Raw genomic sequence first — 12,410 nt, 5'->3', positions numbered from 1 at the left:
CAGCCTCCCAACCTCAGCGAGGAGGAAAAGGGGTCTCTAGCCAGAGAGGGGAGGCAAGGCTCCAGCCGCCATGTGTCCAGGCAAGGTTAGACACAGGCTGGTGGTGAATGAAGGAACTTGGTTGTGTCGATCTCACAACCTCTGGGCCCTTGACACGCTCTGGTTTGGCCTCCCCCAACAAAGGCTCAGGCAGGTATAGAAGCAATGGTTTGCCAACAAAGGAAGGCCTTCAAGGGCCTCCACTTGGACAGCCATCAGTCCTCTGAGTAGCCAGGGCTTTGGGACTGTAATGGGTGACTCAGCATTTAATAACACTCAACTGCCAACCAAAAGTTGGTGGTTTGAACCCACCAGCAGCTTCACAGGAAAAAGACCTGGCAATTTGCTCCTATAAAGATTACAACCTAGAAAACCATATGGAGGCAATTCTACTCTGCCACGTGGGATCACTATGTGTCAAAAATCCACTTGACAGCACCTAAAGACAACAATAACTCTATGGGCTAAAGTAATCCATCAATCTTTTCTAAACACATGTCTAAAATTCCGTCAGCGCTTACATACCAGACAGAACATTTGCACTTAAACTCAGCCTGGCTTTGTTCCAGTCAAGTCCCATCAGCTAACTCTGTATCTAAAACCCACAAGTATTAGCTAACTGAGAAGACACTTAAGGAGTCCCTGGGTAGAGCAAATGATTAATGCATTTGGCTGCTAACCAAAAGGCTAAAAGTATGAGTCCACCCAGAGGCACCTCAGAAAAAAGGACTGGTGATCTACTTCTGAAAAATCAGCCATTAAAATTCTATGAAGAACAGTTCTACACTGACACAAATGAAGTCACCACGAGTCAGAGCTGACTCGATGCCAACTGGTTTAGAGGACATTCTAGGGTCAAAAAAAAAAAAGATTCCTTGAAAGGATACCTACTGCCATTGAGTCGATTCCTACCCATAGGACCCTATAAGACAGAATAGAACTTCCCCACAGGGTTTCCAAGGCTGTTATCTTTAAGGAAGCAGATTGCCACATCTTTCTTCTGCAGAGCAGCTGGTGGGTTCAAACTACCAACCTTTCAGTTAGCAGCCAAATGCTTAGCCATTGCACCACCAGGGCTCCTTTCTTGAAAGGACCAAAAAGCCAAACCAAACCCATCGCAGTCGAGCTGATTCCTACTCCTAGAAATCCTATGAGTAGAACTTCCCCATAAGGTCTTTTGAAAGGAAAAAAAAAAATTTTTTTTTTTTTTAAGTAGACCCTAAATGGGATTTTCCCTGAGATATTACACAAACCATTTGCGTATTTTGACATTAAATTGATAGGAAACCTTCCCTTTAGTTAGGCCAACTTTCTTTTTCCATAACTTCTACAAATTGATTCTAGCTGTATCTTTGGAAACTACACAGAATGAAGTCAACTCTCCTTCCACGTATCTTTCAAATATTTAAGACTCTACCAGTTTTCTTTTCCAAGATGTCAGTTCCTCACATTCAATATCCCCAGTCCTTCTGATTGTTCCTCGTAAGTCCCACAATCTCACCATCTTTGCCACCTTCTTGGCACATGATCTAGTCTGTCAGAAATTAACTGCCATCCCCTACTTAGGCTCTAGAATGAAATGAGCACCCTCAAACCCTGCTGGTGGCACAGTTAATTTACACAGCCTTTCTGGAAGACAATTTGGGAATATATGTGAAAACCAAACCGAAAAAAAAAACTCCATTGCTGCCGAGCAGGTTCCAATTCATAGCGACCCTGTAGGACAGAGTAGAACTGCCCCACAGAGTTTCCAAGGAGCACCTGTTAGATTCGAACTGCCGACCTTTTGGTTAGTAGACGTAGCTCTTAACCACTACGCCACCAGGGTTTCCATATATGTGAAAGCCCTTTAAAATAAGCATATTCTTCCATGTCTTAGAATTTACCTAAGGAAATAGTCATGGGCAGGAGCTAAAATTTAGACGCAAGAATGTTCACTACAAGGTTCTTTATTGTTCTAAAATATGGAAACAATTTAAGCATCTACTAATAGAACAACATTGAATAAATTCTGGTACATCTACACATCCATTAAATTCTATGTCGCCGTTAAAACAACAGCGTAAGTAAATCCACACTGACTTACAGAGGTATCGTATAGTCACAATGAAAACGCAGATTCTAAAACAGTAGGTACAATCTGATGACATTTTTATTAAAATATCCATCTACTATCTACCTATGATCTGTCTATCTATCGATCGATCAACTGATCCATCTGTCTGTCTGTCCTATCTACATTCCCAAGAGGTTAACAGTAGCTGCCTAAGGTGGGTGTGATTTACAGCTCTTCTCTTCCTTTTTATCTTTTGTTTTCTGCACGGGCAATTACATTTGTAATAAGGAAAAACAATTCTGTTTAATTTTTATAAAGGTGACAGTTAAGACCACTCTTTCTTTGGTAGTTCCCTACGTTCTCAGGATAAAGTCCAACACTCTGGCTCGGGACACAAGAACGTTGATGATTTTACCTCTTCGGCTTCGCATTCTAGCGGTCCCCACAAACGTCTCCCATGTCAGCCGTTAGGAGCCACCTGTTGTTAGCTGCCATGGAGTTGGCCCCAGACTCCTGGCGAGCCCGTGGATAACGCAACAAAACGCTGCCCGCTTCTGCACCCTCCCCACCGTCGGTTGCAGATCAAATTGTTGCAAGTAGCTCGCCATGCCTTTCTTTTCCAGTTTGTCTTAGTCTGGAAGCTCCGTTGAAACCTGCTCAGCATCGCGGCAGCGCGCAAGCCCCCACTGACGGATGAGTGGCGGCTGCGCATGAGGTACACTGGCCGGGGAGCAAACCCAGGTCCCCTGCACGCAAGGCGAGAATTCTACCGCTGAACCACCAATGCCCCTTCTGAACCACCTAAAATCCCCCAAATTTCTATCACTGTTTTTCACCTTACACCTTCTGCCTGAAACATCCTCTAGGTTTGGAAACTGGCTGAGCTTGGTTGCCCAAAATTACACAGCTGATAAAAAGGCAGTCTTCCCAGGTTGTCTGTCTCCAAAGTCCATGCTGTCCCCCAACATCAGGATGAAAAACTGGGAGGATCAAGGTGATATTTTTCTAATTATCTTTATGCAGAATTTAACCTCGGCATGGGCAAGGTAATCACGTATGGTATTGAGAACATTATCTGGGGGTAGGTGGCCCTGAACTATGGTCACTTTCATTGCCATATGTACAAAAGATCAAAATGATTCAGAAAATATGTGATGGCCTTTTGGAGGAATGGCCCAGGGCATTTGGAGCAATATTTTAAGGAAACCTTAAAGCCCAGTTTGCAAACATATGCCCTGGGTAGTCAGATTTCACTAATATGATCTGCTCTGACTCCTTTGTTTCTTTCCTTATAAGCATTTAAAATTGAATTTCAAAACTCAGATGGCATAAATGAATTCCAGATGTCTTTTCAAATCCCTAAATCTCACATTAGAATAAGGAAAGACATTGCTATATAGAAGTAGATGGTTACATTTTAACTTACTGAAAAGCCGGAGATCTTTAGACAATGCTGCAGCCTTCTTCCACCAAGAAAATACATTAACCCTTTTGAGTTTCTCAAGACTCTAAGTCTTAAGGGTTTGCAGTCCAGCTGACATATGTCCTTCTGCTTTATTTCTCTCCATATGGGACAAAATAACATCATGGTGAAGTGCTGGGCCCTGAAGCCAGACTGCCTGGGTTCCAATTCAACTGGGTAACTTCAGCCAAGTCATTTAACCTCTTTAATCCTCAGTTTTCTCATCTGTAAAATGGGGATAATCATAGTATCTACCTCATAGAGCTGTTGTGGAGATTAATGAGTTAATTTATAGTGTTTAGCACAGTGCCAGCCACGAAGCAAAACGGTTACCTAAGAGGTGTGTGTATAAGGGGAGTTCCTTGATGGTGCAAATGGTTAACAGGTTTGGCTGCTAAACAAAGGTTGGAGGTTCGAGTCCACCCAGTGGTGTCTCTGGAAAAAAGTCTGGTGATCTACTTCTGAAAAATCAGCCATTGAAAACCTTATTGATCACAGTTATACTCTGACACACATGGGATTATCATGAGTTGGGGGTAACTCAGTGGCAACTGGTGTGTATGAGGACCTGGGCGTAGGTCTTCACTGACTGGAAAATTCCAGTCCCTTCTTTCCCTTCAATAAACAAGGCCCCTTAACCATTCTTTTTTTTTTTTTTTTTTACTTTTATTGAGCTTCAAGTGAACGTTTACAAATCAAGTCAAACTGTCACATATAAGTTTATATACACCTTACTCCGTACTCCCACTTGCTCTCCCCCTAATGAGTCAGCCCTTCCAGTCTCTCCTTTCCTGACAATTTTGCCAGCTTCTAACTCTCTCTATCCTCCCATCCCCCCTCCAGACAGAAAATGCCAACACAGTCTCAAGTGTCCACCTGAGACAAATAGCTCACTCTTCATCAGCATCTCTCTCCTACCCACTGTCCAGTCCCTTTCATGTCTGATGAGTTGTCTTCAGGAATGGTTCCTGTCCTGGGCCAACAGAAGGTTTGGGGACCATGACCACTGGGATTCCTCTAGTCTCAGTCAGACCATTAAGTATGGTCTTTTTGTGAGAATTTGGGGTCTGCATCCCACTGATCTCCTGCTCCCTCAGGGGTTCTCTGTTGTGCTCCCTGTCAGGGCAGTCATCGGTTGTGGCCGGGCACCAACTAGTTCTTCTGGTCTCAGGATGATGTAAGTCTCTGGTTCATTTGGCCCTTTCTGTCTCTTGGGCTCTTAGTTATCGTGTGACCTTGGTGTTCTTCATTCTCCTTTGATCCAGGTGCGTTGAGACCAATTGATGCATCTTAGATGGCCGCTTGTTAGCATTTAAGACCCCAGATGCCACATTTCAAAGTGGGATGCAGAATGTTTTCATAATAGAATTATTTTGCCAATTGACTTAGAAGTACCCTTAAACCATGGTCCCCAAATCCCTGCCCTTGCTCCGCTGACCTTTGAAGCATTCATTTTATCCTGGAAACTTCTTTGCTTTTGGTCCAGTCCAGTTGAGCTGACCTTCCATGTATTGAGTGTTGTCTTTCCCTTCACCTAAAGCAGTTCTTATCTACTAACTAATCAGTAAATAACCCTCTCCCACCCTCCCTCCCTCCCCTCCTCGTAACCACAAAAGTATGTGTTCTTCTCAGTTTATACTATTTCTCAAGATCTTATAATAGTGGTCTTATACAATATTTGTCCCCTTAACCATTCTTTAAGGAGACTGTCACCCTCCGTGAATAGACAGCTAAATTGAGATCACAGGCCCCTGCCAGGATCACGGCCCAGGCCCCGACTTCCCCAATCTAACTGGGCAACCCTGATCCTTGTGCCTAAGCCATGCCACACCAACAACTTTGCATCTGGGTTGTGTTCACTTAGGAAAACGTAAAATTTGTTCCTCAGAGAATTTGTGGATAGAGGTTCGCTTCTCTGATTAATTAAAGGAGGTAGTATTTGTAAAACACCAAAGCATTCCAAAGTGCTCAAAAAATATTAGCTTTCTTCCTCCTTCCCCTCCCCACCTCCTTAATGACCGTCACCTATGTTTGTAAGAAACACTTAATTTAGCCTTTACTGAGAACCTTTAACAGAGGGTTTACAGTCCATGTATCCTTCAGCAACTCAGCTTCCCACCTCCAGACCACGTACCAGTGCCAGATGGCAACTAGACCAGCTTGGGGCTATTTCACACTTCATATATCTTCTCCCCTTCCAGTGGTAAGGAAAGCTGGCCTAATATTTCATTGCTTACAAAGTCCTTTCGTATACATTACCTAGCTTACCCTTCGTATCAACTCTGTAAGTAGCTATTAGGGTTAGTTTCCTCATGATTTTTCAGTGTGAAAACCTAAAGCCCAACAAATAAAAAGACTTACCCAACATTACTTAGCTGCTAAGTGGCTCAGTGAGGATTTGAGCCCGGATTCACTGCCTTGAAATTCTGTGCCTGTTTTCTACCTAACTACGGTGTTAAAGTTATAGGATTAGAGGGTGCAAACCATAAAAGAAGCCTCATTGATTCTTTAGTTGTGTCACTGGCATTGCATGTGATTTTTTATTTAAAGCTGTAATTTTTTTGCCATGGGTGGCAGGATCGAGCCCAGCACAGTGACTAAGCCAGGTTGAAGCTGATTCTGTAGTCTCTAATTGTGCGTCGGAAGGTTGGCTTAAAAAAGAGAAAATAGATGTTTTCTTTCAAGCAAAATTTTATGTTATACTCTAGCCAAGTGATGCTTCATCTAAAAAAAAAAAAAAAGGAACTATTCCAGAATATTTCTTTCAAAAAGAAGCCAAATCTTTGGCAACAACAAAGTATTGTTGACAAATGTGAAAGTATTCCGTATTGAGAAAAAAAAGGAAGGAAATGCAGAGAAGAGCTGTATCAGTCCAGAATATGCTCACTTCATACAAACAGAAACTTCAGTGGCCTGGCCTAATAGAGGATTGTTTTTCACACCTAAACAGAAGTTCAAAGGCGCCCTGCTAGCGCAGTGTTTAAGCTCAGCTGCTAATCAAAATGTCGGTGGTTTGAACCCACCAGCCACTCCAGGAGAGAAGGATATGGCAGTCTGCTTCCTTAAAGATTTACAGCCTTGGAAACCCTGTGGGGCAGTTCTACTCTGTTCCATAAGGCCACTACGAGTCGGAATCAATTCAACGGCAATGGGTTTGGTTTTGGTTTTTAAAAAGAAGTTCCAGGGTGTGCAGGCAAGGGCTTGTGTGGTGGTTTGATAATGTCATCAAAGACTCAGGCTTCTTTTAACTTTCTGTTCCTCCATCTTAGTATGTGGCTCTCTTTATCAAGATAACAAGATGTCTACCTCAACGTCATTACTGCTTTCTGTCCAGGAAGAAGGACCAGTTGCTGTCTAGTCTTCTCCAGTTCGTTCAACCCCACATGTTTCAGTGTATAACTATGCTCCATAGAGTTTCCAATGACTGATTTTTCAGAAGCACATCACCAGGCCTTTCTTCCGACGTGTCTGTGGGTGGACTCAACCTTTCAGGTAGCAGCTGAGCATGTTAACAGTTTGCACCACCCAAGGACTAAAGGAAGAAGGACAAGAGGATGAAAAGAAAAACTGAACAAATGATACCAGCTGAGCCTTTCCACTTCAGGAAAAGTTCCCAGCAACCCCTTGCATCAACCGCTGCTTATAAGTCATTGCCTCAAATGGTGGGTCACATGGCCGTCCCTGACCACAAGGGAGTTTGGGAAGGTGGGTATTTTCAGGTGGTCACATTGCCTCCCCAAACTAATGAGGCTTCTGCTAGGAAGAAAGAAGGGTGAAAAGGACATTGCAGAGCAAGTAACGGAATCTGCTAAAAGAAATAACATTCAATGCCATATACTTGTTGTTGTTGTTAGGTGCCATCAAGTCGGTTCCAACTCATAGCAACCCTATGTACAACAGAACGAAATACTGCCCTGTCCTGTGCCATTCTCACAATCATTGTTATGCTTGAGTCCATTGTTGCAGCCACTGTGTCAATCCATTTCATTGAGGGTCTTCCTCTCTTTCACTGACCTTCTGCTTGACCAAGCATGATGTCCTTCTCCAGGGACTGGTTTCTCCTGATAACATGTCCAAAGTATGGGAGATGAAGTCTCACCATCCTCGCTTCTAATGAGCATTCTTGCTGTACTTCTTCCAAGACCGATTTGTTTGTTCTTCAATATTCTTTGCCAGCACCATAATTCAAAGGCATCACTAGGTCTACACTAAGACAGTGCTAAGAAAGAAGCAATACTATTCTTGCATTAAACATGAAGAAAATGATATCCAGAGAGAAGTTAAATATAAAATGAAATGCACTTTCTTCAGAAGATGGTCAAGAAGATTTTTTTTTTTCTCATGTGGCAATACCTGGTACAGAGTAGACACTCAAAAGTGGCTTCCAAATGGCTTCCTTCCTCTTTCTCCTCTCTCTCAAATGAAATTAGCAATGCAACATCATCTTCCACTTGGAATGTCTCTATATTTGCATTCCCTAATATTTGCACTCCCTAATGGCTCCAGAGTTTCCTTTTAATTAATCTTATTAGGATCTATCACTGCCATTTTGCCCAGTGTTATTCATATCCCCCCACCCATGGCAAACTTAGCACCCCCTGCCTTTATTAGATCTGAACCATCTTTCCTGTTGGATAACACAAAAAACCCATGTTGGATATGTTCTCTGTTTTTGGTTGGCTTTTTGGGAGCTATAATGACATTGTTAGCACTTTTAATATCTTCATCCAAGACACAGTCTTCAGTTTGGAAGTTTATTAGCCTCTTCAGAGTGCTTGGCACTTAGTGGGAACTCAATGACATCTGTTGAATGAATGAATCCCAGCTTTACCATCTACCAGCTGTGTGATATTTGGCAAATTTCATAACCTCCAATGAACAGAGAAAAAATAAATGTTTGTTGTTGTAAGCCACTGGGATTTAGGGGTTGTTTATTATGCTGCAGCATTACAGCAGTAATAGTTGACAACTACAGCCAGCCACCATGTAGATGGCAAAGGGAAATTCACAGAAAAAGGATGTTCAGCAGATAATGCCAAAGACATTTACTGTAGAATACTACCCACACTGTAGCAAGACATTGTTTCTATAGCATTAGTTAGAATTCACAGAAAATCCTGAACTGTAATAACTTCTCATATAATAGCTACTACAGAAATGACACATGAACTGCACAACCTGTCCTGTGAGATTTTTAAAGCATGTATAGAACACCACCATGGAAAAGAAAATATTTCCTGGGTGAGGATTGTTCTGTGGCCTCAGCGGGTAAGCACATGAATGCCAGTGATAAGAGACAATAGCCAGGATGCTTATCTCAGCGACACAGCTGTGTTATGAATGTGTTGGGCTTCAGTTATAAGAAGCAATTAAATAGTCTCTCGACAGAGGGTAGGATGGATGAAGAATCTCTCCTTCATGAAACAAAAAGAGCATCCAGTCCTTGATTGTCAGTGAAAACCGAAGCTGGAGTGAACCTGGAAATCTGACGTACAATCTTCCTGAAAGCTCATTCCTACCAAAGTGCGAATACACACCAGAGCCAATTGCGGTTTCCATCTTGCTTTTCACACTCATGGATTTGACTGCTCTTCATGAAACACCCAGGGAAGCATGGATTTGGGAAGCAAACAAACAGGTGTATGGTACCATGTGTAAGTTCACAAACAAGGTGTAAGTCACAACCTAATGTCTTTTCAAGGCATGTGTCAAACAGCAAATGATGGCTCTCAAAAGATTTCTTTTTTCAGCCAGCATAAACAACTGGAAATATGCTCGTGCACCTAAGACTCAAACAGACCCAGATATGAATACAGATCTGTCATCTACTAACTGTGCAATCTTGGACATTTTACTTATTGACTCTGAGATGTTCCTCAACTGTAAAATGGAAATAATAATTTTAAAGTTGAACCACATGAAATCGTCATATTTTCAGGTCAAAAGACGTTGAATATTGGTAATTCCATGGGTTCAACCTATACCTGTCTCACTGGATTGAGTCCAGGGTAGAAGGGTTCACATATGTCAGTGGGTCACAACTCTTTTGGTTGTACATGACAGGCACCCAACTCAAACTAGCTTAAGATAAAAGGGGAAGTATTGGCTAATGAAAGCTTCATGTGTGGCTGAATCCAGGGACACAAATGATGCTTTCAAGTCACTCTCTGTCTCTCTCCTTATCTCTCTCTGCATATGTGGATTGTCTCTCTATCTCTCCTGCTCACTTCCTGTCTTGTGTTCTCTGCCCCCTCTCTCTGTTGTTCTCTGTGTGTGTGCGCGTGTCTATTTCTCTCTGTTTCTCTGCTCTTTCATGCATGAATTCTCTCTTCTTTCTCTCTCTGTTTCTCTCTTCACTTTCTCTGTCTCTCTCTCTCTCTCTCTCGCCCCACTCTCTTCTGTGCCTGTTGGCTTTGTCATACATGGTGGAGAAGATGAATGACAGCCTTCACTAGAAGCAAAAGGGACTCCTGTCTCCCAAAGACTGTCTTTTTGGGTCACATGCTCACCCCTTGACTGATCATTGTTTCCAAAAATGTCAGAGGGCCTACTATGCTTATCCCAGCCTATTCTACTTGCTCACCTTGGAGGTGCTGGCAAGACTAGAGGATGCTATAGATGATAACCCAAATAGAACCACATAAGATAGGAAAGGAGTTGCCCAAAGATTATCTGAGCAGCATTAAAAAGAAAAAAAAAAAAAAAAGATGCCCACTATAGTGTATAGAACATAACTCATATCCTGGGACATGGCAGATGCTCCAAAATTAGCTTAAGTTTTTCCTACACAACAATGAAAGACATAATAGGTATGATTTACTGTTTCACCCAAAGATAGGGTGACTAATTTGTCTCAGTTTGCCTGGGACTTTCCTGGTTTTAGCACTAAAAGTTCCACTCCCTGGGAAGCCCCTTAGTCCATGACAAATGAGAACATCTGGTCACTTTACCCAAAGATGGCACTTATAAGGGTAAATCATAACTACAGTTGAGGTCTCCGTTAATTCAATTTATTAGTTGCTGGCATCAGTGGAAGAATGATATAACATGGTTTTTCTATAAGCAGGGATAATCCCATAGAAATATTTAATTATTATAACTACTATAGCTATGAAGCAACTTTTATGAAGTTTTATGAAAGGAGAAAAATTATGAAGGGGAAGTGTAGAATACTATAAGGTAATATAGCAAGGGAGAGCTAGAGTGGATGAGGGACAGATGAGGGAATGCTTGCCTAAGGAACAGATGGGTGGAGTTTGGACTGCTGAGAAGCCTGGGAGAAAAGCAGAGAGAGAGCATTGTGGGCAGACTCTCCACAGCTATCAGCCTTAGTCTCAGTGGATGCCTGAGGGAACCCACGCAGCTTCCCTCTACTCCCTTCCCCTTCTCATAGTGATCTGGTAACAATGTCCTAACTGAAGCCAAATGCACTGGGAATTAGCTGGAAGGAAAAAGACAGGCTCATGACTCAGGATCTACAAGAGGAGAAGAAGTGGAGGCAGAACTTGTGGAAAGAGGAGGTTCTGGTCATCAAAGTTTATACTCAGACATTGCCACTTACTAGCTGTGAGACCTTGAGGAAAGTCACTACCACACTGTCAACATTGTTATGATGATTCAATGAATGAAAGAAACAAGTAGGGTCTCATACACAGATATTGTTGTTAGGTACCGTCGAGTCAGCTCTGACTCATAGTGACCTTACATATAACAGAGCAAAGTGTTGCCTGGTGCAGCACCATCTTCATGATCATTGCTGTCTTGAGTCCATTGTTTTGGCCACGGGGTCAGTCCATCTCACCAAAGCCCTCCCTTGCCTTCACTGACCTTTCACTTTACCAGCCACGATGTCTTTTTCTAGCAATTGGTCTTTCCTGATGATGTGTCCAAAGTATGCAAGTCGAAGATGTTAGCTCTATCTTCTCAATTTCTGCAGGCTCAATTAGAAAATGGCTTTTATAGAAGACAGAGTGCAAATCTTAACTGCAGGGACATTTAAAGAATGAATTTGTACCAACGCAAAGGAAGTGAATGGAATAATTAAATACGAGCTGGATTTGGTGCTTGAACATTTCAGAAGATGAGGCTGATCTCCGGTCATTTGGAGTTCACTCTTCCAGGTAGATTAAAGAGAGCTCCCCACCCCCCATTCCAAGACTGCATGGATGCTTTTCCATTGGGTTAAGCAAAATTTTTTCTCTTTGTTTTCCATTCTTACTGTTTATTTATAGGCGCCCTGGTGGCACAAGTGTTAAGCACTCAGATGCTAACTAAAGTGTTGGTGGTTCGAACACTCCCGGTGGCTTCATGGCCAAAAGACTCTGCAATCCGCTCCTGTAAAGATTAAAAAAAAAAAAACCAAACCCGTTGCTGTCGATTCAATTCTGACTCACAGCAGCCCTGTAAGTGAGAATAGAACTGCCCCACAGGGTTTCCAAGGAGCGACTGGTGGATTTGAACTGCTGACCTTTTGGTGAGCAGCCGTAGCACTTAACCACTATGCCACCAGGGTTTCCCGTGTAAAGATTAAAAAAAAAAAAAAAATTTCAGATTACAGCCTAGAAAATCCTATATTGCAGTTCTACTCTGTCACATGGGGTTGCTATGAGTTGAAAATGGGCTCGACAGCACCTAACGACAACACTGGTGCTTTGGAAATGGAAGAACAAGTTGAACTCAAAGAAAGAAACCCAATAGTGGTGAGCTTGGGGAGGCAAGTGCAGGGAAGTGCAATGACAGGGGAAGAAAGGAGAAGACAAGAAGGCCAAGGCAGGAATTAGGAAGCCTGACACTAACAGGCATGAGCCAAGTCCTAGGATGAAGTGAAAAGTGGTCGGTAGTGGTATCATTCCA

General features: G+C 42.6%; 2 protein-coding genes across 9 annotated transcripts in view; both read left to right on the top strand.

Moving 5' to 3' along the window:
* CC2D2A (coiled-coil and C2 domain containing 2A) overlaps nt 1-12,410 on the top strand; it is a 442,728-nt gene that overhangs the window by 131,451 nt on the left and 298,867 nt on the right. The gene's annotated exons all lie outside the window — the stretch shown is intronic.
* Nucleotides 1-12,410, top strand: part of C1QTNF7 (C1q and TNF related 7) — a 276,424-nt gene that overhangs the window by 131,446 nt on the left and 132,568 nt on the right. The window contains exon 2 of one of the 7 annotated variants that reach the window (XM_049886479.1): nt 11,494-11,677. The exons of 5 other annotated variants lie outside the window; for them this stretch is intronic. In XM_049886479.1, coding sequence (XP_049742436.1) covers nt 11,638-11,677 — 40 coding nt within the window. In that variant the 5' untranslated portion in view covers nt 11,494-11,637. Of the gene's footprint in view, nt 1-5,159; nt 11,678-12,410 lie in introns of those variants that run through there. One more of the 7 variants, XM_049886478.1, reaches the window with a different exon arrangement.

This window comes from Elephas maximus, chromosome 5, assembly GCF_024166365.1.
Source record: "Elephas maximus indicus isolate mEleMax1 chromosome 5, mEleMax1 primary haplotype, whole genome shotgun sequence".
NCBI lineage: Eukaryota > Metazoa > Chordata > Mammalia > Proboscidea > Elephantidae > Elephas > Elephas maximus.
The sequence above is the reverse complement of the archived record's forward strand: the minus strand, read 5'-3'. Positions and strand labels throughout refer to the sequence as shown.